The 26,474-nt window shown below is 39.8% G+C and overlaps 2 protein-coding genes across 6 annotated transcripts in view; one reads left to right on the top strand and one right to left on the bottom strand.

Moving 5' to 3' along the window:
- JKAMP (JNK1/MAPK8 associated membrane protein) overlaps window positions 1–18,501 on the top strand; it is a 31,412-nt gene extending 12,911 nt beyond the window's left edge. For all 5 annotated transcript variants that reach the window (XM_002913023.4, XM_034642664.1, XM_011225490.3 and 2 more), the window contains exons 5-7: window positions 184–365; window positions 3,880–3,956; window positions 17,011–18,501. In XM_002913023.4, the coding sequence (XP_002913069.1) occupies window positions 184–365; window positions 3,880–3,956; window positions 17,011–17,229 (478 nt within the window). In that variant the 3' untranslated portion in view covers window positions 17,230–18,501. The remainder of the gene's footprint in view (window positions 1–183; window positions 366–3,879; window positions 3,957–17,010) is intronic.
- A 2,057-nt stretch (window positions 18,502–20,558) lies between these two features.
- CCDC175 (coiled-coil domain containing 175) overlaps window positions 20,559–26,474 on the bottom strand; it is a 71,938-nt gene continuing 66,022 nt past the window's right edge. Inside the window, exons 18-20 of the mRNA XM_034642661.1 lie at window positions 24,132–24,175; window positions 22,759–22,921; window positions 20,559–20,781 (exon numbers count right to left, since the gene is read on the bottom strand). Coding sequence (XP_034498552.1) covers window positions 20,681–20,781; window positions 22,759–22,921; window positions 24,132–24,175 — 308 coding nt within the window. The 3' untranslated portion in view covers window positions 20,559–20,680. The remainder of the gene's footprint in view (window positions 20,782–22,758; window positions 22,922–24,131; window positions 24,176–26,474) is intronic.

A 26,474-nucleotide genomic window follows, 5' to 3' on the forward strand; every position in this document is an offset into this window, starting at 1 on the left:
ATGCAAACTTCTATTATTAGAAACTTACTATAAAAAATGTTTACATTACTAAAACCTTATGAGTTACTAGGCTGACTTAATACACTTTTAAAATCTTTTTTAGCATCTTTGATTTTAAATTGATCAGTAATAGATATTTTAAAACATATTTTCAGTGCTATGGTTCCTTGTTTTATTTTACAGATACACCATTGTATTTATCTATTACGCATTCTGCTTGGTATTGATGATGCTGCTCCGACCCCTTCTGGTAAAGAAGATTGCCTGTGGGTTAGGAAAGTCTGATCGATTTAAAAGTATTTATGCTGCACTTTACTTCTTCCCAATTTTAACTGTGCTTCAGGCAGTTGGCGGAGGCCTTTTATGTAAGTTTCATGGGTCAAGTCAATGAAATATATTTATTTTAATGTGTGATAAACAGTATTTTCTCTAAGCATAATTTTGGATCTTTTTCTTTAAAATGGTTTGTTTAATCTTTGAAAATATCTATTTTTGCTAAAACATAATCAGTCTTATAAAAAAATTAAAAATGGGCTTCTTAGAATGGAATAGATATTCTCAAACTAATCAAAGCTGATTTCTATTTAAAGAATACTTTGTATCTGAAGCTTTTAACCTAAGTAGGAATATTTTAAAAACCTGAGTATAAATTAAAAAACAAAAGAACTTGTTTTTGCATATAATATATGGAAATTACTGTTGATAATATATACTAACATATTTATTAAGTTATGTCTTCAGTTTTTGAGTCCTTTTATTAAAGCCATTTAGGTACAGTAAAAGAATCCTTAGTATATTCTTTATTTTAATATAGCCATTCATTTATTCAGCAACTGTTTAGACTGAATTGTGACTCAAAAGAAGAATAAGAAAAAGTTGGTGTTAAAGACCTGACATACTAGTAGGAAAGCTATAAGTAGCTGAGAGAATGTGGTATAGTACTTACTTGAATAGGTGACATTGAATGTTGCAGAGATGTTAGATGCCATCTTTTATGTGAAGCCTACTGGGGAACTAGGCAAGACTGGCATCATTATGTAGCTTGGTAATGAATTTGGTTCTGGTGGAGGATGGGGCTGTGAAGGTGAGGCCAAGGGAAGAGGAAATTGGAGACTAGTCAGAGGTCTGTTATCCCTCATTCTAGTTTTCAGATATTTTGTTTCAGTTGGCCCGCATAGTATTTGAAAATGTATAGCTCCTTCTAACCCCTAACATTCCCTATTTTCTTAGATTTGGCCCACTTCTGTTACTTACCTGCCTGGCTGGCCTCTGTAGCTCTATTCTTGCTCTAGGGAATAGAGACCTACTCTTTAAGGATTTAGGCAGAAGAGTGACATAGCTAGGTTTGCATTTTGGAAAGAGAACTCAATGATAGCAGTGTGGAAAATGGATTGGCAGGGGAAGAGGACCTGGGGGATCAGTTAAGAGGTTAGTGCAGCTAGCCAAGTCTGACTCTCTGGCCTAAAGCAGAGAAACACTGGGAATGAAGAGTATTTTGAAGATAGGATTAACTAAACTGGGGAACTGATTAAACATAGGGGTGAGGGAATAGGAGGAGAATATGATAGAGTAGTTTTCTGACTTACGAACTGGTGAATGAAGTAACAGAAGGAAATATTAGAAGCAGCAAATAAAACAGGTTGATGAGCAGTGAATCCGGTTTTAGCTGTTCATGGAATATTCACAAGAGTACAGGTAATTATTTATACCAGTCTGGTGCTTAGGAGAGCTGTCTAGGCTGGAAAGATTTAGAAATGGTCAGCCCGCACCCTGCTCCTAGACTACAGGTGGTGCTATTGTGTAGAACTTCTTGAGGGGAAAAAGCTGTGGAAAGTGGGCCAGAGTTTAGGAAGTTCACCCAGGGAGACTGCCAGACCCCGTTGCTTCGTATACTGCAGCTGCCTATGTCAAAAAATGCTTTGTCCCGTACTGAACATCAGATCATTTTGTTAACAAGCATCTGCTCAAAACACATTCATTGTGAGGATCAAGGAGTTAGTGTTCATTTGCACTAAATATAAATTTATGCAGTCTGCTGAGGTTAGTCACAGAGGTTATCATACCAACTCGTAATTTTTTGATATTGAAAAAAAAGAAAATAGATAATTTTGGTTTGTAGGGGTGTCCTAGTCATTTCAGACTGCTGTAGCGGTACCACAGATGAGGTGGCTTGCGAACAACAAATTTTTTTCTCACAGTCCTGGAGAATGGGAAGTCTAAGAGCGAGGCACAGCAGATTTGGTGTCTGGATAAGAGCCCATTGTGTCCTCATGTGGTGGAAGTGGTGGGGGGCTCTCTTATGTAAGGGCACTAATTTCATTCACAAGGGCGCTGCCCTCGTGTCCTGATCCTCCCAAAGACCCCACCTCCAAATGCCATCACGTTGCGAGTTAGGATTTCAGCAGAATTTTAGGGGACACAAACATTCTGTTCATAACAAGGAAATATAGATGTCTGAGCAAAGTAGAGCAGCAAGTGGCTTCTGGTAGCTTAAGATATCTGGGTCTAGGGAGGGGGACACGAGTTATTCGGAAGAGGTCTGTGACAAATTTTACCTGCTTGGAATTATTGAAGCCAGTTTTTAAGTGTGATCCAAACCCCTAGGGGAACTAAAACTCAGATTCTCAGGCCTTACCCCTAGGCCCAGTAGCTCAAAATCTTAAATTGTTATACACTCTAGAGTAAGAACCATGCCTGAGCCCAAGACCACCCTCTTCTATCCATAAGTTTGGGCCTTGTAGGAAACTTCCTCTCTTTTTTTTAACTTAGATGGTTTTTTACTACACAGTCTTAAATAGGTATCATTAGCAACATTGTTTTTTATAAATTTTTAAGAGGATTTTTTTTTTTGAATGGTTGGTTGAGGACCTAATCGGTGTCTTTGAAATAAAAGGTTTTTCTAAATGTCAGACAAGGCATTTAGTTATTTAGTAAGTTGGAATTGGGCCTGTATAGGTAAGTCAGAGTTTCTGGCTTCTGCTTTCTGAATTAACATTTGTAATTGTTCCAGATGGGTTCCATTGCAATGTAGAATGATTAGTGGTTTCATAAATTGAACTTGTTTTAAAATAATTATATGAAAAATAATTCAAGACTTTATTCTCAGTTTGTTCATTTGTTTTAGTGTGCTATAAATTGAAAGCATTTTAAGATAGTATTTTATAAGAAAAATTTTGCTTGAAGTTGAAATATCTAGAATTTTGACATAAAGAACACTGAATGATCCATTTGTCCTTTGAAGTTTATTGATGCATGAACTTTTTTCTAAAGAGTAATTAAAACTCTATAGCTTTTCTCAACCAACATCCCCCATCTGGACCACAAAACAAAATTATTTGAGTAATTACTTTCTCAATTCTCCCAAGTTTGGTACATACTAGTATTCTAGATGCATAGACAGAAGTTAATTCTTTACATTCGATGGATGCCTTAAGGTAGGGTCTTTAAAGCTGGGCCAACAATAGTTTTACATTTTTAAACAGTAGAAAAAAATAAGAGAATAGTAGTAATTAATTCTTAACATGTGAAAATTATGTGAAATTTGCATTTTATTATCCCTAAAGTTTTATTTATTGGAACATAGCCACACCCATTCCTTTATTTATTGTCTGGCTGTATCCCACTACAACGGGGACTTGGGTGATTGAAACAGTGACCGTATGGCTGCCAAAGCCAAAAATCTTTGCTATCTGGCCCTTTAGATAAAGTTTGCTGACCCCTCCCTTAGGGCATTAGGATTTAAGTCTCTCATAGGACTGGTTGAGAAAGTTTTCACCTATGGGGAGAATTATACTGTTTTATATACTGTTATACTGAAGTTTTTTGATGGCTTATTCAGAAAATTTAATTTTCAATATAATACCAATGTTTGTTTTTCAGATTATGCTTTCCCGTACATTATATTGGTATTATCTTTGGTTACTCTAGCTGTGTACATGTCAGCTTCTGAAATAGAGGTAGGAAATCTTTTTTTTCCTTTGTTAAAGGTTTTGTTTGTTTTAAATAGATTTAACAACTGAATAGGAGAATAGTACGTATGATATGATATGGTACAACTGATTTAGTAATCCTTGGTAATTGTTGGCACTCAGTAGCTTTTAGCTTGTTAAGTTTATGAAAGGTTGTATATTGGACTATATTTGCTTGGGAAATTAGTGAAGTAGTAGGCTCACTATCCAGCACGTTGGAGAAAAAACAGTCATTTCACATAATTTGCCCACATAGAAAGTGTTTAATTATTGAAATGTTGAAGGTTGTTAATACTTTTTTGAAGGAAACATGAAATGCTTTATCGTGTATAGGACTGATTTTACACTTTTACAATGGCAACACTGACAGTCATCAGTAATTATATACATTTTGTACTCTTCTGTATTTTGTTCCCAATTTTATTTTCTTGATTATGGATGTTTTTACTTTAGTGCTCTAATATTTTGGTGATTTGGGAATAATGTCATAGTCATATTAGTTTTGACACTGTTCCTGTTTTGTGATCTCCATTTTGTGCCTCTTTATAGTACTTCAGTGGAAGGCCACTGTTAAAACTCTGAGTTATTCCTTTAACTCGAAAGGAATAGAAGTGTAGCTTGCTAACCTAGTGCCTTGACACAGTCTTCAGGTGCATACTACTGTTGATAAGATGTGTGCTTTCTCATTATTCTCTCATAAAAAAGTTCAACCCAGAGAAAGTAAGTTGTGACCTATTTTGGAGTCATGCTGTTACTCCTTTTTCTTTTACATTAGTGAAAGAATGAGAGGGAATGACTTTCAGGTAGAGTAGTAGTACAGGAGCTAGACAGAGTATTTCTATGGTGATTCAGATTTTTTCATTTGTATACTATTTCCATTTCTCCTTTGTAATCTTCAATCAACAATACAGTATGTTTAAAGAAGATAAGCAAATTCATTTTGTCACTTTTATCTACTCTAAGGAAAGACTTGAGGGAGGAAATGATTGGTTATTTTAATAAAATGAGGTTTTTGAATTTTTGTTTATTATCTGTAACTACTATGGATAGTTAAATTAGCTTGAAACTTATATCTCTGCTCCAGGAATCTCTCCTATATAAAATGTTCATGTACTTCAGTTAGCACTCTATAATGAATCAGAAATAGGGACCTGAATCAGGGAAAGAAAATCTAGTTCTAAGTGAGTTGATGAGTCATTTCGTAAGAGAGACTCCGTAACCTACTGCAAATTACATTTTAGTATGTTTATTAGCGCCTTTAGATACTACTTTTATAATAACTTATTCCCTCCAATTTCTACATATTAGAGAGCTGTTTAAAGATTAAAAGGAAATCAGACTGCTCACAAGTCATTTCTGCTCCCTTCTAATTATCCAGGCAGCAGACTCCAAGAATACTAGAGATTGAGCAAGTTGGGTGTACCTCCTACTTTCTACCTCTAAGACTCAGCTCCAGTGGGTCAGGGCAGGAGGAAGGCGTGTCATGTGGAGGCCTCTTCTAGTTCTTCTCTCTCAGAAGAAACTGTAGTGTTTCCAGGGTTGAATGATGGTGTGGAGTAGAATTTAGAGACATGGGCTCCTTCTTGGTGCTGCCCCTGAGTGCTTATTACAGCTGTCAGAAGCCTTGGTTTCCTCATCTGTGAAGTGTAGTGGCTAGACTGTGATTTCTTCGGTCCTTTTTAGGTCAAACATTGTGTTATTCTGTGGTTATTGTGTGGAAACGTTTTATTTTTATTGAATTATTAACATAGGGTGTTATATTGGTTTCAGGTGTACAGTATAATCATCCAGCAATTCTGTACATTACTCAGTGCTCATCATGATATGTGTACTCTTCATCCCCTTTCCTCACCCATCTCCCCTCTGGTAACCACCAGTTCTGTTTGAGTCTTTTTTATTTTGTTTTAGTCCCTTTTTATCATTTGTTTCTTAAATTCCACATATGAGTGAAATCATATGGTATTTGTCTGACTGACTTCACTTAGCACTGTACCCTCTAGGTCCATCCATGTTGTTGCAAATGGCAAGATCTCATCCTTTTTTATGGCTGAGTAATATCCCATTGTTTATGTGTAACATGCCTTTATCCATTCATCTATCCATGGACACATGGGTTGCTTCCATATCTTGGCTATGTAAATAATGCTGCAATAAACGGGAGTGCACGTATCTTTTCAGGTTAGGGTTTCCTTTAGGTAAATACCCAGTAGTGGAATGTGGTAATTCTGTTTTTAATTTTTTTGAGGAACCTCCATACTGTCTTCCACAGTGACTGAGGCAGTTGGCATTCCTAGTGCATGAGGGTCCTTTTTCGCCACATCCTTGCCAACATGTGTTTCTTGTGTTCTTGATTTTAGCCATGCTGACAGGCATAAGATGGTATCTCATTGTAGTTTTGATTTGCATTTCCCTGATGATTAGTGATATTGACCATCTTTTCCTGTGTCTGTTGGCCATCTGGATGTCTTTTTTGGGAAAATTGCCCAAGTCCTCTGCCCATTTTTTTTTTAAATAAATTTTTATTATGTTAGTCACCATACAGTACATCATTAGTTTTTGATGTAGTGTTCCATGTTTCATTACTTGTGTATAACACCCAGTGCACCAAGCAATAGGTGCCCTCCTTAATACCCATCACCGGCCTATCCCAATCCCCCACCCCCCTCCCCTCTGAAGCCCTCAGTTTGTTTCCCAGAGTCCACAGTCTCTCATGGTTCATTCCCCCTTCTGCTTACCCCCCCTCCTTCTTACCTTCCTTCTCCTACCGATCTTCCTGCTATTTACTCATAAATGAGTGAAACCATATGATAATTGTCTTTCTCTGCTTGACTTATTTCACTTAGCATTATCTCCTCCAGTTCCGTCCATGTTGCTGCAAATGTTGTGAAATCATTCTTTTTGATGGCTGAGTAATATTCCATTGTATATATGGACCACATCTTCTTAATCCAGTCATCTGTTGAAGGGCATCTTGGCTCCTTCCACAATTAAGCTACTGTGGACAATGCTGCTATGAACATTGGGGTGCATATGGCCCTTCTCTTCACTACATCTGTATCTTTGGGGTAAATACCCAGTAGTGCAATTGCTGGATCATAGGGTAGCTCAATTTTTAACATTTTAAGGGACCCTCCACACTGTTTTCCAGAGTGGCTGTACCAACTTGCATTCCCACCAACATTGTAGGAGGGATCCCCTTTCTCCACATCCTCTCCGACATTTGTTGTTTCCTGCCTTGTCAATTTTTGCCATTCTAACTGGTTTAAGGTGGTATCTCAGTGTGGTTTTGATTTGAATTTCCCTGATGGCTAATGATTTTGAACATTTTTTTTGTGTGTCTGTTAGCCATTTATATGTCTTCATTGGAAAAGTGTCTGTTCATATCTTCTGCCCATTTTTTGATTTGATTATTTGTTTCACGTGTATTGAGTTTGAGAAGTTCTTTTAGATCTTGGATACTAATCTTTTATCTGTAGTGTCATTTGCAAATATCTTCTCCCATCCCGTGGGCTGCCTCTTAGTTTTTTTTGACTGTTTCCTTGGCTGTGCAGAAGCTTTTTATCTTGATGGAAGTCCCACAAGTTCATTTTTTCTTTTCTCTTGCCTTTGGAGATGTGTCATGAAAGAAGTTGCTGTGGCTGATGTCAGACAGGTTGGAGCCTATGTTCTCCTCTAGGATTTCGATGGATTCCTGTCTCACATCGAGATATTTCATCCATTTGGAGTTTATCTTTGTGTATGGTGTGAGAGAGTGGTCAAGTTTCATTCCCTTGCATGTAGCTGTCCAGTTTTCCCAGCACCATTAATTGAAGAGACTGTCTTTTTTCTGCCGGATGTTTTTTCCTGCTTTATCAAAGATGAGTTGCCCAAAGAGCCGAGGGTCCATTTCTGGGTTCTCTATTCTGTTCCATTGGTCTATGTGTCTGTTTTTGTGCCAGTACCATACTGTCTGTGTGATCACAGCTTTGTAGTATAGCTTGAAATCCGGCAACGTGATGCCCCCAGCTTTGTTTTTCCTTTTCAACAATTCCTTGGTTATTCGGGGTCTTTTCTGGTTCTACACAAATTTAAGGGCTGTTTGTCCCAGTTCTTTGAAAAATGTCATTGGTATTTTGATCAGGATGGAAATGAAAGTGTAGATTGCTCTGGGTAGCATAGACATTTTAACTATGTTTATTCTTCCCATCCATGAGCATGGAATATTTTTCCATCTTTTTGTGTCTTCTTCAATGTCTTTCAAGAGTGATTTGTAGTTTCTAGAATACAGATCCTTTACATCTCTGGTTACGTTAATTCTGAGATAGCGTATGATTTTTGATGCTATTGTAAATGGAATGGATTCCCTAATTTCTCTTTCTTCAGTCTCATTGTTTGTGTATAGAAATGCAACTGATTTCTGAGCATTGATTTTGTATCCCTCCACATTACTGAATTGCTCTATAACTTCTAGTAGTTTGGGGGTGGAGTCTTTTGGGTTTTCCATATGAAGTATCATGTCACCTGCAAAGAGAGACAGTTTGACTTCTTCTTTGCTGATTTGAATACCTTTTATCCCTTTCTGTTGTCTGATTGCTGTTGCAAGGACTTCTAGTACTATGTTGAATAATAATGGCAAGAGTGGGCATCCTTGTCGTGTTCCTGATCTTAAGGGAAAGGCTTCCAGCTTTTCCCCATTGAGAATGATACTTACTGTAGGCTTTTCATAGATGGTTTTTATGAAATTGAGGAATGTATCCTCTATCCCTACACCCTGGAGGGTTTTAATCAGGAAAGGATGCTGTATTTTGTCAAATGCTTTTTCTGCATCAACTGAGAGGATCATATGTTCTTGACTCTTTTCTTGTTGATATGATCTATCACGCTGATCGATTTGCGAATGTTGAACCACGCTTGCACCCCAGGGATGAATCCCACTTGGTCATGATGGATAATCCTTTTAATGTACTTTTGGATCCTATTAGCTAGGATCTTGTTGAGAATTTTGGCATCCATATTCATCAGGGATATCAGTCTGTATTTCTCCTTTTTGATGGGGTCTTTGCCTGGTTTTGGGATAAAGGTAATACTGGCCTCACAGAATGAGTTTGGAGCGTTGAGGTCTCCTACTATTAACGTATTATTATCTATATGTCTCTTTATTCTGGTTAAGAGTTGGCTTGTGTATCTAGCTGCTCCCCTGTTGGGGGCATAGATATTTATAATTGTCATACCCACTTGTTGGATACATCCTTTAAGAATAATATAGTGTCCTTCTGTATCTCTAACTACAATTTTTAGTTTAAAATGTAATCTGTCTGAGAATTGCTACCCCAGCTTTCTTTGAGGTCTGTTGGCATGAAAAATGGTTTTCCATCCCTTCACTTTCAGTCTGGATGTATCTTTAGGTTCAAGATGAGTCTCTTATAGACAGCAAATGGATGGGTCATGTCTTTTTATCCAATCTGCAACCCCGTGGCCTTTTATGGGAGCATTTAGGCCATTCACAGTGAGAGCGATTATTGAGAGAGATGATTTTAATGATGTCATGTTGCCTGTGAAGTCTTTGTTTCTATCGATTGTAAATTTCTGTTCTGTATCACTCTTGGGGCTTTTACTTTTATAGAACCCCCCTTAATATCTCCTGTAGGGCTGGTGTGGTGGTTACGAATTTGGTCAGTTTCTGCCCATCCTGGAAGGTCCTTATCTCTCCATCAATTCTGAATGACAGCCTTGCTAGATAAAGGATCCTTGGCTGCATGTTCTTCTTGGATAGAGCTTTGAAAATATGCTCCCAACTTTTCCTAGCCTGCCATGTCTCTGTAGACAGGTCTGGCGTTATTCTGATATTTTTACCTCTGTACGTGAGAAATCAATTTGCCCTGGCCACTTTCAATACTGTATCCTTGATCTAATATTTGTGAATTGCACTATGACGTGATATGGTGTAGGTTTGCCGTGGCTGACCTTGGGATGGGTCCTCTCTGCCTCTTGGATACGAATGCTTGTTTCCTTTGCCAGATTAGGGAAGTTTTCAGCTACAATTTGTTCAAATATCTCTTCTAGACCTCTCTCTCCTCCCCCTCGGGGAAGCCGATGATTCGAACATTGGAATGTTTCATTGAGTCAGTAATCTCCTGTAATCTACATTCTTGAGATTGGATTTTTTTGAGTCAAGTTTCTGTTTTAACTTTCTCTTCTACCATCCCATCCTCCACTAATTCGTTCTTCTGCCTCATTTACCCTGGCTGTCAGAGCGTCTAGTTTAGACTGCAGTTGATTTATAGTATTTTTAATTTCTGCCAGATTTGCTCTCATTTTTGCTCTTAGAGATTCTATATTCTCGTTAGTATTTTCGTTAATATTCTTTTCAAGTCTACACATCATCTTGACCATTGTTACCCTGAACTCCATTTCTGACAATTTGGTTATATCCATATCCATCAGTTCTGTGGCAGAGGCCACAGACTCATTATCTTTTCTTTGCTCGGGGGATTTTTCCTCCTCGTCATTCTGATGAGGAGAGGTTGCGGGGTTGCCCAGAGCCCAAATTATTGACCAGGACCCAGGCAGTGTGCCCTTGTTTAATAGGGTTCTTAGGGATGTGGGCTTCTTGATTTTTCAGCCTGCCTTCTGGGGGAGGGGCCTGCCATGCTGGTACTCAGGCAGCCCTGTTTGGGTAGAGTCTCCGTGTCCCCTGTGAGGGGGGATGGGGATGGGGATGGGCATAATGTGAGCTGGTATTTCCGGGCTTTTGTTCTCTGGTGGCTTTCCCTGGAGGTTTTCTGTGATTCTTCTGAGAGTCAGAGCAGCAGTGGCCGTATCGTAGCCTCTGTCTTAGAACAGAGAGATCTCAGTCTGCTCTCCACTGAGCTCTCCTGGCCACTTTAACTCTGTTTCTGTTGGTGCTGCTAAAAACCCCGCAGCGTCCCGGGTTGTGCGCCCCACAGCCAGTGTCCCAGCCCTCACTTCCAGGGCCAGCAGGTCTCTGTCCTTTGTGTTTCTAACACCGCCAGCCGTCAGCTGCACCCGCGCGCTCCCGAGCTCCCTGTTTCAGTGTGGTTCATGCGCATTCCGGAGCTCCGGCTGGTCGTGTGCATGCTCCCGAGCTCCTAGTATCAGTCCGGTTCCAGTGAGTGCTCCAGAGCTCCGGTTTTCAGTCAGTTCACGCCCGCGCTCCCGAGATCTTGGTTTCAGTCTCGTTCGACTGTGCGCTCCAGAGCTCCGATTATCAGTCTGGATGCACACGTGCTCCCGAGGTCCCGGTTTTAGTCCAGTTCCAGTGAGCGCTCCAGAGTTCCGGTTTTCAGTCTGGTCGCGCACATTCCCGGGCTCACGGTCTCAGTCTGCTTTCTCGCGGGTGCTGGTCTGTGAGCCCAGCCGGCTCACCGTGCAGGTGGCTCGTGCTTCCCCGTGCCTGAGCGGGGCGGCTCCCTCTCCCTTTCCGTTTATTTTCCGATATCTGTTTGCGGATTCCTGGCTCCCCGCTTCGTACCTCAATACTCAGGCTGGATGTGTTCATTTGTAGAGATCCAGATGTATCTTCATACGTCTCAGTCTGATTTCTGTGGGTTTTCAGGATGGTCCGGTACATATCCAGCTCGACTCGGGACCAGCGGAAAAAGGGGTCCCCTACTCCTCTGCCATCTTTTTTCCTCCCCTGCCCATTTTTTTAATTAGATTGTTCTTGGGTTTGAGTTGTAGAAGCTGTAGGAGATACATATATATCCATATCTATTTATATATCAACCCCTTATCAGACATATCACTTGCAAATATCTTCTCCCCTTCATTAGGTTGCCTTTTTGTTTTGTTGATGGTTTCCTTCACTGTGTAACACCTTTTTATTTTGGTATAGTCCCAATACTTTGTTTTTGCCTCTGTTTCCCACACCTGAGAAGACCTATCTAGCCAGTGTCAAATTATTGCCTATTTTGTTTTAGGAATTTTATGGTTTCAGGTCTCACATGTAGGTCTTTAATCCATTTTGAGTTTATTTTTGTGTATGGGGTAAGAAAGTGGTCCAGTTTCATTGTTTTGCATTCAGGTGTGCAGTTTTCATAGCACTATTTATTAAAGAGACTGTCTTTTCCCCATTGTATATGCTGTTGCCTCCCTTGTCCTAATTTACCATCTGTGCGTGGGTTTATCTCAGGGCTTTCTGTTCTGTTCCCTTGATCTTTGTGTCTCTTTCTGTGCCAGTACTGTACTGTTTTGATTACTACAGCTTTGTAGTATATCTTGAAATCTGGGATTATCAAAACGCCAGCCTTGTTTTTCTTTCTCAAGATTGCTTTGTATTTTTAGGATTTTTTGTGGTTCCAAACAAATTTTATGATTATTCTAGTTCTGTAAAAAATGTTGTAATTTTGATAGGGATTCATTAAATCTGTAGATTTCTTTGGATAGTATAAACATTTTAACACTTGGGTCTTCCAATTCATGAGCATGGAATTTCCATTTGCATCACCTTCAGTTTCTTTCATCAGTGTTTTTGTAATTTTCAGAGTACATGTCTTTCGCTTCCTTGGTTAAGTTTATTCCTAAATGTTTTATTATTTTTGTACAATGTAAATAGGATTGCTTCTCATTCTACTTTGTTATTAGTGTATAGGAATTCAACAGACTTCTGTTCATTAATTTTGTATCGTGCGACTTTATTGAATTCATTTATCAGTTCTAGTAGTTTTTTGGTAGAGTCTTTAGGGTTTTCTATGTGTAGTATCATGTCATCTGCAAATAGTGAAAGTTTTACTTCTCCCTTACCAATTTGAATGTCTTTTATTTTTTCGTTGTCTCATTTCTGTGGCTAGAACTTATAGTATTCTGTTGAATTAAAGTGGTAAGAGTGAACATCCTTGTCCTGTCCTGATCTTAGAGGAAAAGCTCTTGGTTTTTCACCATTTTTGTAAGATGTTAGCCATGGGGTTTTCATATATGGCCTTTACTGTGTTGGGTATCTTCCCTCTAGACCTACTTTGTTGAGAGGTTTTATCACAAACAGGTGTTGTGCTTTGTCCGATGCCTTTTCTGCATCTGTTTAGATGATGCTATGGTTTTTATCCTTTTCTCATTAATGTGATGTATCATGTTGATTGATTTGCAAATATTGAACCACCCTACAGCCTGGAATAAAACCACTTGATTGTGGAGAATAATTTTTTTTAATGTATTGCTCCATTTGGTTTACCAACATTTTGTTGAGGATTTTTGCATCTGTGTTCATCAGAGATAATGGCCTGTAGTTGTTTTTTTTTTTTTCTTTTAATCGGTAATGCTGGCCTCAAAGAGTAAATTTGGAGGCTTTCCTTTTCTATTTTTTGGAATAGTTTGAGAAGAATGGGTATTCTTTTTTAAATGTTTGGTAGAATTACCTGTGATGCCATCTGGTCTTGGACTTTATTTTGTTGGGAGTGCTTTGATTACTGATTCCATTCCATTGATAGTAATTGGTCTGTTCAAGTTTTCTGTTTCTTCCTGATTCACTTTTGAGAGGTTATATGCTTCTAGGAATGTATCCATTTCTTTAAAGTTATCCAGTTTATTAGCATGTAATTTTTCATAATATTCTCTTAACATCCTTTGTATTTCTGTGGTGCCAATTATTTCTCCTCTTTTTCTAGTTTTATTTATTTGAGACCTTTTTTTTCTTGCTGAGTCTGGCTAAGGGTTTATCAGTTTTGTTGATCTTCCCTGGTTTCACTGATCTGTTCTTTTTTTTTTTCTTTTTGTCTCTATTTCATTTACATCTGCTCTAATCTTTATTATTTTCTTTCTTCTGGTTTTGGGCTTTGTTCTTTTTTAGCTCCTTTGGGTAAGGTTAAGTTGTTTGAGATGTTTCTTATTTCTTGAGGTAGGCCTCTATTGCTATAATCTTCCCTCTTAGAACAGCTCTTGCTACATCCCAAAGATTTTGAACCATTGTAGTTTTCATTTGTTTTTTCTATTTTTTGATTTAGTAAAATGTTATTTAGCCTCCATGTATTTGTGTTCTTTCTAGACTTTTTCTTGTGATTTCTAGTTTCATACCTTTGTGGTTGGAAAAGATGCATGATATGATTTTGATCTTTTTGAGATTATTTTGTGGCCTAACATGTGATCCATTCTGGAAAAGATCCCACGCGCACTTGAATGTGTATTCGACTGTATTTGGATGGACTGTTTGAATATATCTTTTAGGTCCATCTGGTCTGATGCGTCATTCACAGCCATTATTTCCTTGTTGATTTGTCTGGATAATGTATCCATTGATATAAGTGGAGTATTGGAAGTCCCCAATAATTGTATTACTATCAGTTCCTTCCTGTATGTTAATAGTTGCTTTATGTATTTAGGCGCTCCCTTTTTGGGTGCACAGATATTTATAATTGTTCTATCCTCTTTTTGGATGGTTCCTTTTATAATTATGTAGTATCCGGTGTCCTTGTCTCTTGGTACGGTCTCTGTTTTAAAGTCTATTTTGTCCAATACAAGTATTGCTAACCCAGCTTTCTTTTAACTTCTGTTTGCATGATGTTTTTCTGTTCCTTCACTTTCAATCTTGCATGTGTGTTTAGGTCTGAAGTAGGTCTGTTAAAGGCAGCACTTAGATGGGTTTTGTTTTTTTATTCACTCAGCACCCTGTGTCTTTCGATTGTAGCATTTAGTCCATGTATATTCAAAGTAATTGATTGGTATGTACTTATTGCCATTGTTACTTGTTTTACTGTTATTTTTGCAGTTCTCTGCTCTTTCTCTTCCCTTGTGGTTTGATGCCTTTAGTGTTATGCTTGGATTCCTTTCTGTTTGTGTATTATAGGCTTTTGATTTGTGGTTACTATTACATTCATCTATAACTTCCTAATGTGTATAGCAGTCTATTAAAGTTGTGGGTCACTTTAGTTTGAACCCATTCTGAAAGCGCTAAATTTTTACCCGCCGCCCCCGCCATCTTTTATGTATATGAAGTCATACTCTACATCCTTTTGTGAGTCCCTTGAATGATTTTTATAATTGATTTTACTGTTTTTGTGCTTTAATCTCCATACTGGTTTTATATGTGGTTAATCTTTTATTACATGTTTTCATTTGCCTGTGACATTTTTTCCTTTCACAGTTTCCTACTCATTATGGGTGTTTTTCCACTCAAAGAATTCCCTTTAACATTTCTCATAAGGCTGGTTTTAGTGGTCATGAATCCCCTTAACTTTGTTGGGGAAACTCTTTCTCTCTCCAATTCTGCATAACAGCCGTGTTGATTAGAGTATTCTGATTACAGGTCATTTTCTTTAAGCATTTTGAATATATTGTGCCACTCCCTTCAGGCCTGTTGAAAAATCACCTGATAGGCTTATGGGGTTTCCTTTATGTGTAATTGCTTTCTTCTCTTGCTACTTGTAAAATCTCTATCACTACTTTTGCCGTTTTAATTATGATGTGTCTTGGGTTGTGTTAGGTGCTGTGTTCCCTGCATCTGGAGGTCTATTTTCTTCCCCAGATGAGGGAAGTTTCAGCCCCTTTTCTCTCTTCTCCTTCTAGGATTCCTATTATGTGAATATTATTATGCTTGATGGTGTCACTGAGTTCCCTTAACCTATTCTCATTATATTTCTTTGTTTGCTATTCAGCTTGGCTGCTTTCTATTACATAGTCTTCCAGATCACTGATCTGTTCTTCTCCCTCCTCTAATCTGTTGATTCCCTGTAATTTTCATTTGTTATTCTGTTCTGTTTTATATTTTGTATCTCTTTATTGAAGGACTCACTGAGGTCCTCTGCTCATTTATGACCATTATTTTCAGTTAATAGGCATGTTGCTTATCTCTGTTTCATTTGGGACTGTCTCATTTTGTCTTTTTTCTTTGTATTAGAAGAGTCAGCTACATCTTCTGATCTTGAAAGCAGTGGCCCTATGAAGAGGAGGCCCTGTGGCACAGTGCCCCTGTTCACCAGATCCAGGCGCTTCAGGGGTGTCTCCTGTGGACATGGGCCCTGCTGTTGGGGCTGAGCTCTGTTGGCCTTCAGTCCCGTCGGCGGCAGTGGCCTCCATCAGCTCAGGCCACAGCAGGCAGGGCTTAGGCTCTGTGCTGTTAAGGGGTCAGTCTGGGGCCACTGTGGGCCTGCAGTTGGGCAGGATTGGCAGTCAGACCAGGTGCCTGCCCGCCTTCTGTCTGCTGGGGCTTCCGTGGCACCGATCGGCAGTTTGGCTCTTGGCATTGCAGGCACACTGGTGTGTGTGATTCTCTTCCCCTCTCCCCAGGGCAGGAGCCACTTTCGTGTGGTGACATCTCTCCTGGTGCTGCCTGCAGCAGGGTGTGTGGGGGCAGGAGCTCCTTTGGAGGGACCCCTGCTGAGTGAATCTGCAAGAGAACATGGGTTGGTCTTGGTGCTAGCAAGCTAGGTGGGGAGTGTTCTGCTGTTCCTGCAAGTGTCCGGGTATCAAGGTCAGGGAGTGGGGAGAAAGGGTATGTGCTAGTTCTTTTGTTCTTGGAGAAGTTTCCTAAAGAACCCTGCCCCTCCTGTGCACATTCTGAGATTCGTAAATCTTCACGTGTGCCCCTGGTGCTTTTCAGACCGCTGCTTCTATCTGTAGCTCTGCTAGGTGGTTATGCTGGCTCTTTATTTTCAAGTTCTTATCTAAATTCTAGTTAGTTAACCTATAGTGTAATGTTGGTTTCAGGAGTAGAATTTAGTGACTCATCACTTACCTATTATTGCTGGCTCTGTTATCTTCTGGCTCTAAGTGCCACTGATTGTTAAAAAAAACCTCAAGTAAGGTCCATTGGGGGACTCATTCTCCCAGGGCTGGACCCTGTGCCTAGGGTTGCTGGTGTGGTGCCCCTTCTTACCCTTTTCGATGCGGCCTCCTCCCTACAATTCACTGTGGACAGTCTGCGGCTGCCAGGCTCTGGGCCCTTTTCAGAGTGAGTTGCACTGATGTACGTTATCTCAGTGTATCGGTGGGTTGAGGTGAGCTCAGCATCTTCCTATTCTGCCATCTTCCCAACAAAAATACATTTTAAATTATAATGTGATACATTAACTTATTCAGCCCAATAATTTGTTTTCTTTCTTTTAAAATTATATAGAATTGCTATGACCTTCTGGTGAGAAAGAAAAGACTTATTGTTCTCTTCAGCCACTGGTTACTTCACGCCTATGGAATAATCTCCATTTCCAGAGTGGATAAACTCGAGCAGGATCTGCCCCTTTTGGCTTTGGTCCCCACACCAGCTCTTTTTTACTTGTTCACTGCGAAATTTACCGAGCCTTCACGGATACTCTCTGAAGGAGCCAATGGACACTGATGTAAAATGCCAAAAAACCTAAAAAGCATTCTTAGTAAAAAATATATATATATAAAATGCATTAATACTTTTCTGTTGAACATGGAAGATTGGGTTTTTTGGCTTTTTTTTTTTTTCCTGTTTTAACAGACTTTATGGTTAGACTTGGAAAATACAAAATGCTGGAGTCTGTTACACAGTATAATACACTACGTGCTTGAGCACCCGACACACTGCGAGCATGTGAGGAAGCACTTCCCTCCTGCAACAATGTAGTTATTCTTTAGAGCAAGGTCATGTTTCTCTAGACCTAGACAAGTATAATCCGAAATCCTTAGCATTGGCCTAGTTGTGCACGTCTGTTATATTTCAGTTTGTTCTTCAAGTATAATGAATTACACGGACAAACATACCTTGTGGGTCTGATAGCAAACATGGAAATGAAGTATGTTGTTTATTGTTATTTATTTTTACCAATACAGTATTGATTATAATTTATATAACGGGTTTTCTGTTTATAGGTAGTTTGGTTGAAGACATCTTCTGATTATTGTTTCTGTTAAGAAAAATAAAATGCTTAACTACAAAAAAAATCTCAGAAATTGACATTTAATTGTATTTGGCCACATTAATAATGGAAATAATTCAGACTATTAAGTAGTAAGAGGAGTATTTCATTCCCAAATGAATAAATACATGTATTCACATAGTCCCTTCCTCTGTGGTCTCATTTTTGAAGGCTCTATATACAGTGCCATATTTTATTGAGCTTGAAACTTTTCACATTGTGACACCTCTGAATTAGGATGCATCTTACAATTGATGCCTTCTTAAACTAAATACAGAATATGTACGACATATAGTTTTCCTGTGGGTAGTTATTGATAGGTGTGCTGTGAATTTTATGCTCTGATGCCTTTAAGAGATTCATATGGAACCATGGAAGCAAAATAAGGTTTTTTGGCACTTAACCCAATAATCTGACCATTTTATCCATTTGCATTGTTTAGAAGGTTATTTACCAATTCTGTTTAGTGGGGATTATGCAGGTTTGTTAAACTTAAGACATCCATTGACCATTGCAAAATAGGAAAGAAAGTGCACTCACTTTTTTTGTAGTTTTGTTTGTGCCTTTTAAATTCACAGCAGTTGTAGCCTTGAAGTTATTTTGTTAGTTTTTGTTAATGTTTTTCATAGTACATTCAGCCACCGGGGGATGGACTTTTTTGATGTGACTGTGTTTCTTCTTTTCTGTAGGAGTAAAAATAAAATGTGAAAATTCTGTGTATGTCACACAAGTTTTGGTGGTTATTAGTGTGCATTAAAATTCTGAATTTCCGGGGCGCCTGGGTGGCACAGCGGTTGGGCGTCTGCCTTCGGCTCAGGGCGTGATCTCGGCGTTATGGGATCGAGCCCCACATCAGGCTCTGCCGCTATGAGCCTGCTTCTTCCTCTCCCACTCCCCCTGCTTCTGTTCCCTCTCTCGCTGGCTGTCTCTATCTCTGTCAAATAAATAAATAAAATCTTTAAAAAAAAATTCTAAATTTCCCAAAGAATTGCACAGTTGTATAATCTGGGAGCCATTTTAACAGTTATCTTCTCTGATCTTCTAGCAGGACAATGTGTATACAAGAGGAAAAATCATGCAAGTAATTCTTCAAATTTAAAGAATTTCAGGAATACTTAAAGCAAATTAAAAATGCAGATATATATTTAAGAACAAGACCAGAACAATTCATAGCAGCTGTGGTTGCTGATGTTACTAAATGATCTGTTAAAATATAAACAAATTGCCCTTGTCCTAGCTCAGCTTTGTTCAGTTTTTACTTAGGTCCTCATAGGGCATTACAATTTCACTGCTATAGTGCATGGTAATTATTTTGCTAACCAGTGCTGGAAAGGTAATTTAAAGGTCAAAATATTTTGAGTCCGTTGATAAATTTAACAATTACATTTGTTCTATATTTGTCTAAAACTGTTGGTTTGCAAGATGTGGCTGCCCATTGGAGCCACCTGGTGAGAGGTCTAAAACATGCCTGGGTTCTGCCCTGAGAGATTCAGCATTGGTCTAGGGTACAGGCTGAGCAAAATATCTTCTAGGTGATTCTAATGCTTGGGAGTATGGTCTAAACTCTTCCTAGTTCAGATCTTAATTTTTCCAAGAGACCTTTTGACGATTTTTCAGCAAATGATTTTTTAAATTATTTCTTACTGAAATTTTGATTCTGCTATTAAATATAAATATAGCATTTCTTTTCCAGAATTAAATGATCAAACTATAACTATCAAGTCCTTTTCATCACCATAACAAAAAGAGAAGTGATAGTGTATACAAATTTGATACTTATTTTAAAATATCCCTTGGCCTAAAAAAAAATCTTATGTAGTGCACATATCAAGTGAAACTATTTGGTTAATACACAAATTATCTGTAACTTAAGTTATACGGTATAAGACTTGGGGACTTTTAGAATTTTAAAACATTTTTAATACTTACTTCTTAATAATCTATACTCGGTTACTATTTGATTTAGGAATACACACTAAGAATTAACTGGTTTACCTTTTATTTGCAAGAAGCAATGTTAAGGCAAAAAGTAATCTTTGTTTTCAAGGTGAAGTCTGGCATTTTAAGTTCTGACAAGACTGCCCTCCACACATGCCATTCGGAACTCCCAGCAGATACTCAGCCATGCTGTCGCCGTCCTCGGCCAGGGCACGTCTACTGCCCTTTCAGGAAGACATCCCTATGTATTCCCAACACCTAAAAAAGACTTAGCGGTTCCTCTCTTTATCCTCTTATGGCCACTCACTAGAAGGAATCCCTTAGATTTGAATCTGCTCTTTCCTTGTTCTCACAATGCATGCACTTCGAGGTTCAGGGGCTGGGTCTATTCTACTCAGTAACTGCAGCATCTGCGCTAGTGCCAGGCTCAAAGCTGCTGCACGGGTGACTCGAGCTGGTGCAGTGTTCCTGAGGGAGCGGGCCGGGACCTGCACGCCTGCAGTGACAGATGATGTCCAGAAGAGGACAGGCGAGGGCTATTGAACTGGAAGAGATCAAAGGCTTCTCTAGAAGTCCCATCCCTGAGAGAAGCCGTTCAACAGGGAAAATCCAAAAGCGAGATTACAGATGACTCAGATAGTCAAGAAATCCAAGGAGCCAAGGTTGACCATCACCTCCCACAAGAGGTCGCTAGATTTCAAGCAAGCTGATAAGTCCCTAATTTGGGTCTGATGCTTTATAACTTGCTATTAACCATCCATATTTTACAACCAGGGCAACTGGGGAGTAAAGGTTAAATAACACAAAAGAAGCGGAGCCAAGATCTGAGCCCAGGTCCACCTACCTTCAAAGCCCACATAGTGCCAATGCTCCAGGAGCAGAAATAACGAGTTAGGGAAGCCAGAAATCTTCCTTGTGATCTCAGCTCCATTTCTAGTCCTTCAGAGACCTCTCCCCATTCCTTAACTAGGTCAAGTCTCTTTCCCTATTAGGTTCCTCATAGTTCTTTTGGTCCGTCTGTAAAATCCCCATAACAAGGAGGTGTGAAGTTTCACTTCCGGAGGGACCTGGAGGGACCGAAGAGACCCCTTGTTATAGGGATTTTACATGCATTTGTATGATAAGTGATTTTCCCACTAGACCAGGGGTGGGAAAACTACAGCCTGAGGAGTTCTCTGACCCACAAACTCTGCAAATGGCCCAGAATTCATATCATCATCAAGGACCACTCTCTTCCCTACTTTTTGACCCTTCTAACCATGGAGCACCCAGCGAAAGCTAAATGCTTACTAATCACATAGGACACCCTGCTCCTAGTTAGCTGTCCCCAGCCTCCCCACACCAACAACCTCCAGTCAGAGCACAGCTGCCACCTTCCCTTTCTTTCACAGTAAACATTTTCCATCCCCTGCCTGCCTTTGGATCTCTGCCCAAAGCAAGCGATGGTGACTCTCACTGCCTTGCTACGCCAAGCTTCATGCCTCAGCTTGTTTGCATTTAGCTGGTCTTTATTTCCACACTGCAATTCTCTACTTTCCAGATAGTTATCAGTAAGACAGTCCTCAAAATATGTGAAAAAGGGGATATGGTATTAGTCATTCAGTGGGCTTAGTTTATTGATATCGTCTATTTCAATCTGTTCCAACATAAAAGATCCCATCAGGTTTCAGACAAAAATGGAGGGCTTGCTCATGTGAAAAAAGTGCAGTTGACGCTCTGAGGTGATTTAGCTCTTAAAGTTCTGCTTGATCTACGGTTGCTGGGGATAGGCTGACTTTCCAAAGACAATTTTGCCAAGTGACCAGGGCCCACTAGGGACCCGCTGTGCACTTAACATGATACGTATCACCAGGCTTGAACAGTACCACAAACAGCTTTTTGGCTGATAAGAAAGTTTACCCACAAGAGTCTTCATGGGCCACTAAAACATTATTTCTTCCGTCAAGCAATACCCTCAGAACATTCATTTCACCAAATTCTGGAATGTTTTCAATCCTATCACTTTCAATCTCATTTCACTTTCTACAACTCACCTTTAGAATTGTTTATCTGATGGTGATATTCTTTAAAATGAAAACTTAATAACATGCTAGGTGATAGGATTTTCGTTTCACCACTCTGTCTCTCCTCCTCTACACTCTATTCTTGTCCCTTTTCCGAGTCCCTTCTATTGCCACCATCCCGCCTTCCCCAGGGACTCCACCCCAGGCATCTCCAGGCTGTCTCCGTGCACGAACTGACCTCCGCTTCCCACCACAGCCAGAATCTGGACAGAGTTCTGTGACCCTCATGTCTAACATGACATTAGAATAAAAATTGAGGATGGAGTTGATAATCGTCTGAGGAGACGGACTGCTTGCTCACAAGGCAATCATGTTATGTAGGACGTGTTACATCTCAGAAGCCCCAGAAGGCATCAGTGTGAGTAGATTTTCAGAGAAGGCAATAGTTGCTGGGGTTTTGAGAGAGAGAGAGAGAGAGCGCGCGCGAGCAGCAGTGGGGGGGTGTTGAGAGAGAGGGATAATCCCAAGCAGGCTCCATGCCCAGGGCAGAGCCCCACACGGGGCTCCATCCCCCGACCTGGAGACCATGACCTGCGCTGAAATCAAGAGTCAGATGCCCAAACAACTGAGCCACCCAGGCACCCTAATAGTTGCTGTTTTTAATACTAAACTCAGCTCAAGAAGAAAAGGTAAAATGATGTTCCATATCTCCTGTTTAAGAAGATAAGGAAGTGCATGAAAGTATTTTAAAAGACTTATTTAGAAAATGTTTAAAATAGTTTCAAAAAATCAGAAAGAAATAAAGATTCGGTTATTTAGAAAACTCACGCAGGTGGAAGGGAGATTTGTCCCACACTGCTGCATTACCACATTCGACCCCACAAATGAGAACCAATGCTTAGGTGATGTGGCATTAACTGGGGGTGGATTATTTGGGATAGCAACATTATTTGGGGTTTTTTTTTAATGCTTTTTGTATATTACTGGCTACAGTAAAATAAGAGATTATTTGGTACCCAAACCTTTTGAGGTGTTACTTACTCTGGAGGTCTGTTTTCGATTCCTGTTCCATAAGAAAATGCAGCTCTGCAAGATTCCCTTGTAGCCAGATGCTGATACGCTCAATGTTTTCATCTCTTTCCTTCAGCTTCTCTATTAGGTTTTTTATTTCTTTCAAAATCTCACCACCACTGTTTACCAGTTCCTTTAAAAAATAATATTTTGGAGTGTATGAATATAAATTCCAACCAGATAAATAAAAACATTCTAGGTGAATCATGTCCAAGACAAAAATACATATGCAAAATTGGTATTACTCATGCAAAATAAGTGTCCATAGCACTTTCACAAAGTTCTACAGATCTCAGAAAAATGGATTAGCAAATGAGTTTAATGGAATGCTCACTGGCCTCTTTGAACGGGGCAGGATGGTGGTGGCGGCAGGAGGGGCTTAAGAAGCCCGCTCACCTTCAGAGCGAGCAGCGCAGAACTCCGCAGGCATTCAGCACGGCTTACAGCTTGAGAGGAAGAACTTTGGAACCAGGCCGGATTTGAGTTTTAAATCCCCGTAAGTTCATTAACTATTTGGTCTTGGGCAAAGTTACTTACACTCTGGGCCTCAGTAGCTTCATGTGAAAAAGGTTAAAGGCTAAGCCAGGATTTAAACTCCAGCCTGCCAGCCTTTATAGTGGGGAGCAGTGGAGAGGGAGCAGGGCTGGTAAAACGTGGAGGACAGAAGGACTTCAGACCTGACAACTTTGTCCTGAAATAGTGTGTTCAGTTTGTGTTTGCAGGTGTTGGGGGGGGGGTTATTCCCTTTAACCAGGAAGTCAACTTCCCAAAGGATTAAGATTTCATAGTTAACATTTGGCACCACTAAAAATATAACAGCGGCAAATGGAGTCACTTAGGCTAAGCCTCACCTCACCAAACAGAGGACTTAATTACAGTTTTGGCTCTCTCAGAAATGGAATCTTACACCAGTCACTCAGGACTCACCTGTTCAGCACCAGTTAGGTCACCTGCCCAGTAATCCCTGCCACCCCTAAAGGCACATACTCTTGCAACAACCAGCCCGCTTTTTGTGCTAAGTACAACTTCCCTGTTCCGCTCCCTTCCGCCTGAAAGGCTTCTGTTTGGCATAGCTCCTCAGAGCACCCTTTAATCCGCTAGCTTGGATGCTGCCTGACTCATGAATCATAAAATTTACTCAGGTGAGTTTCGTTTGTTTAACAATACAAAGCACACTTGTTAAGATATGATGGTTGTACTAACACTGTCACACCCCCTCAGTCCCGACCTCCTACCTTATGCGGGCGCACGTGTACGTACACACACACACACACACAGGCTACTAGGTAGGCGAATATTTTTAGGAATACTATACTTACAGAGGCAACACAAACAAAGCTCACCTTAAATGTAGTCTGAAATTCAGTCCACAAATCCAAATACTGTGCTAAAATAAAGATTTGTAAAATGCAAAGGTTACAGAAATAATGTGAAAATTTTTATGAAAGTAATGCTATTTGTTTTTCAAAAATTGTGTTTATCTAAAAATTTCTACTTCCAAAATGACAGAATAACTGGACCAGACTTGTCCTCCCACTGTAAACGAGGAAAGATATTAAATATTTTTTATTATTTATTTTTTTTTATTGGACTTCATTCCCAATATGGGGCTTGAACTCAAATCTGAGATCAAGAGTCACATGCTCTACCAACGGAGCCAAACAGGCACCCCAACATATCTGCTTTAATATCCAGTTTGCAGGTACTGGAGAATGGGCAGCACAGAACTGGGATACCTGAAAGAAGGGTGACAAATGAGGCAAGCCTTACGATCTCTTGGCTTTCTGCTGGGGGCACTTTCCAGACACAAGTGCAAGCAGTACGAGGCAGGTTTGCTCACAGACACAAAAATCTGTACAAAGATTAGCACACTGAATCCAGCAATATATAAAAACAATAATAGCTTTTGACCAAGCGGGGTTTTATCTCAGGAGATTGGTTTAACTTTCAAAAATGAATCCGTGCAATTTACCACCCTAACAGCATGAAAGAGAAGCACCACGTGAGCACCTCGAGGTGCTGAGTTCTCACAGGCACCGCATATCTCCATGACCAACAGCCTCTGGTAAGTACCTCGGATGCCCAAGCCCGGGCGCCCCTGCTTGGTACCACTTGGCAGGTGTCACGCATCATCACTAGGGAAATCAGGTGTGTCTGTGCAACTACACCGGGCGCAACACCTGCAATTTCGCATCTGGGTCCCTCCACACTTGCCCCGTGCGCCTTTTCCCTTCGCTGGTTTTACTCTGTATCCTTCGGTGTAACGGGCAATAAGCATAACAACTTGAGCCTGGTGAATCCTAGCTGATCACTGAGCCTAAGGGTGGTCTCAAGACCCCTAATACAACACCTAAAAGCTGCAAAATCTTGCTAAGAAAAATAAGTGCTAAATAAATGGAGATGTATACTGTGTTCTTGTGTTGGAAGACTTAATTTTGTTAAGATGTCAATTCTCAAACTGATGAACAGATTCAACACAAACCCAATTAAGATCCCAGCAGGTGTGTGCAATTATAGATTAACAAGCCGACTTTAAAACTTATATGAAAATCAAAGGACCTATAAATAGCCAAAATCATTCTGAGAGAGAAGCACAGATGTGGAGAACTTACACCACCTGATTTCCAGGCCGAACATGAAACTACAGTAATCAGGACAGTGTGGTATTGGTATAAAGTCAGAATAAGGAACAGACTTATAAAACAATGCTAAAAAGACAGGCTTTTCAAAAATGGTGCTAGAACAACTGGATATACATAAAAGAAAACAAGAAATTCAACCCTTATCTCACACCATACAAAAATGTGAATTTGAAATGAATTGGAGATCTAGACATAAAAGCTAAAACTAAAAAAAAGAAAACACAGGAGAAAGTGGGAAGAAAAAGCAAAAAACAAAACAAAAGAAAACACAGGAGAAAAATCTGAGAACTTGGCTTAGGCAAAAATGTCTTAGGACACAAAAAGTACTACCCTTAAAAGATGAAATAAAATAGACTTTTTCCACAGAAAAACTTTTGCTCTTTTCAAGACAATATTAAGAAAATGAGAAGTCAAGCCTCATGCTGAAAAAGGACTCATTTCTAGAATACACAAAGATTTTAACAACACAAAGTAATGAGCAAAAGATTTGGACAAAAATGTGGCAGACTGTATTTTCCAGAGATGGCCCCACAATATATCCCGTCCCACATGCTCTTCCCACAACGTGAAGCTGACACCCCTCCCATTAGTGGTGGCATCTGTGTCCCCTCCCCTTGTACCTGGGATGTTAGCTTTTGGAACACAGCAGGCCAGGCAACTACATGGAGACTGGTGGTGAGCCAACAGCAACACCAGTCACACTGAGTGAGGGGATGTGTCTTCAGACGACTCCAGTCCCCAACTGCTGAATTACCCCAGCCATCAAGTTGCCCCAGCTGATGTCATGTGGAGCAGACATGAGTGGTCTCCACCAGGCTCTGACCAAATGACCAATGTAGGAGCAAGGTAAATGATTTGTAATATTTGTTATGCTGCAATAGACAATTGGTTCAAGACACTTCACAAAGGTTGAGATACAAGTGGCCAAAAAGCACATGAAAAAATACTCAACAGCATCAGTCATCAGAGAAATGCAAATAAAAATCACAATGAAATACCATTATATACCCACTAAAATGGCTTACATGTTAACAATCTTAAGCG

The sequence above is a fragment of the Ailuropoda melanoleuca genome, chromosome 14, assembly GCF_002007445.2.
Source record: "Ailuropoda melanoleuca isolate Jingjing chromosome 14, ASM200744v2, whole genome shotgun sequence".
NCBI lineage: Eukaryota > Metazoa > Chordata > Mammalia > Carnivora > Ursidae > Ailuropoda > Ailuropoda melanoleuca.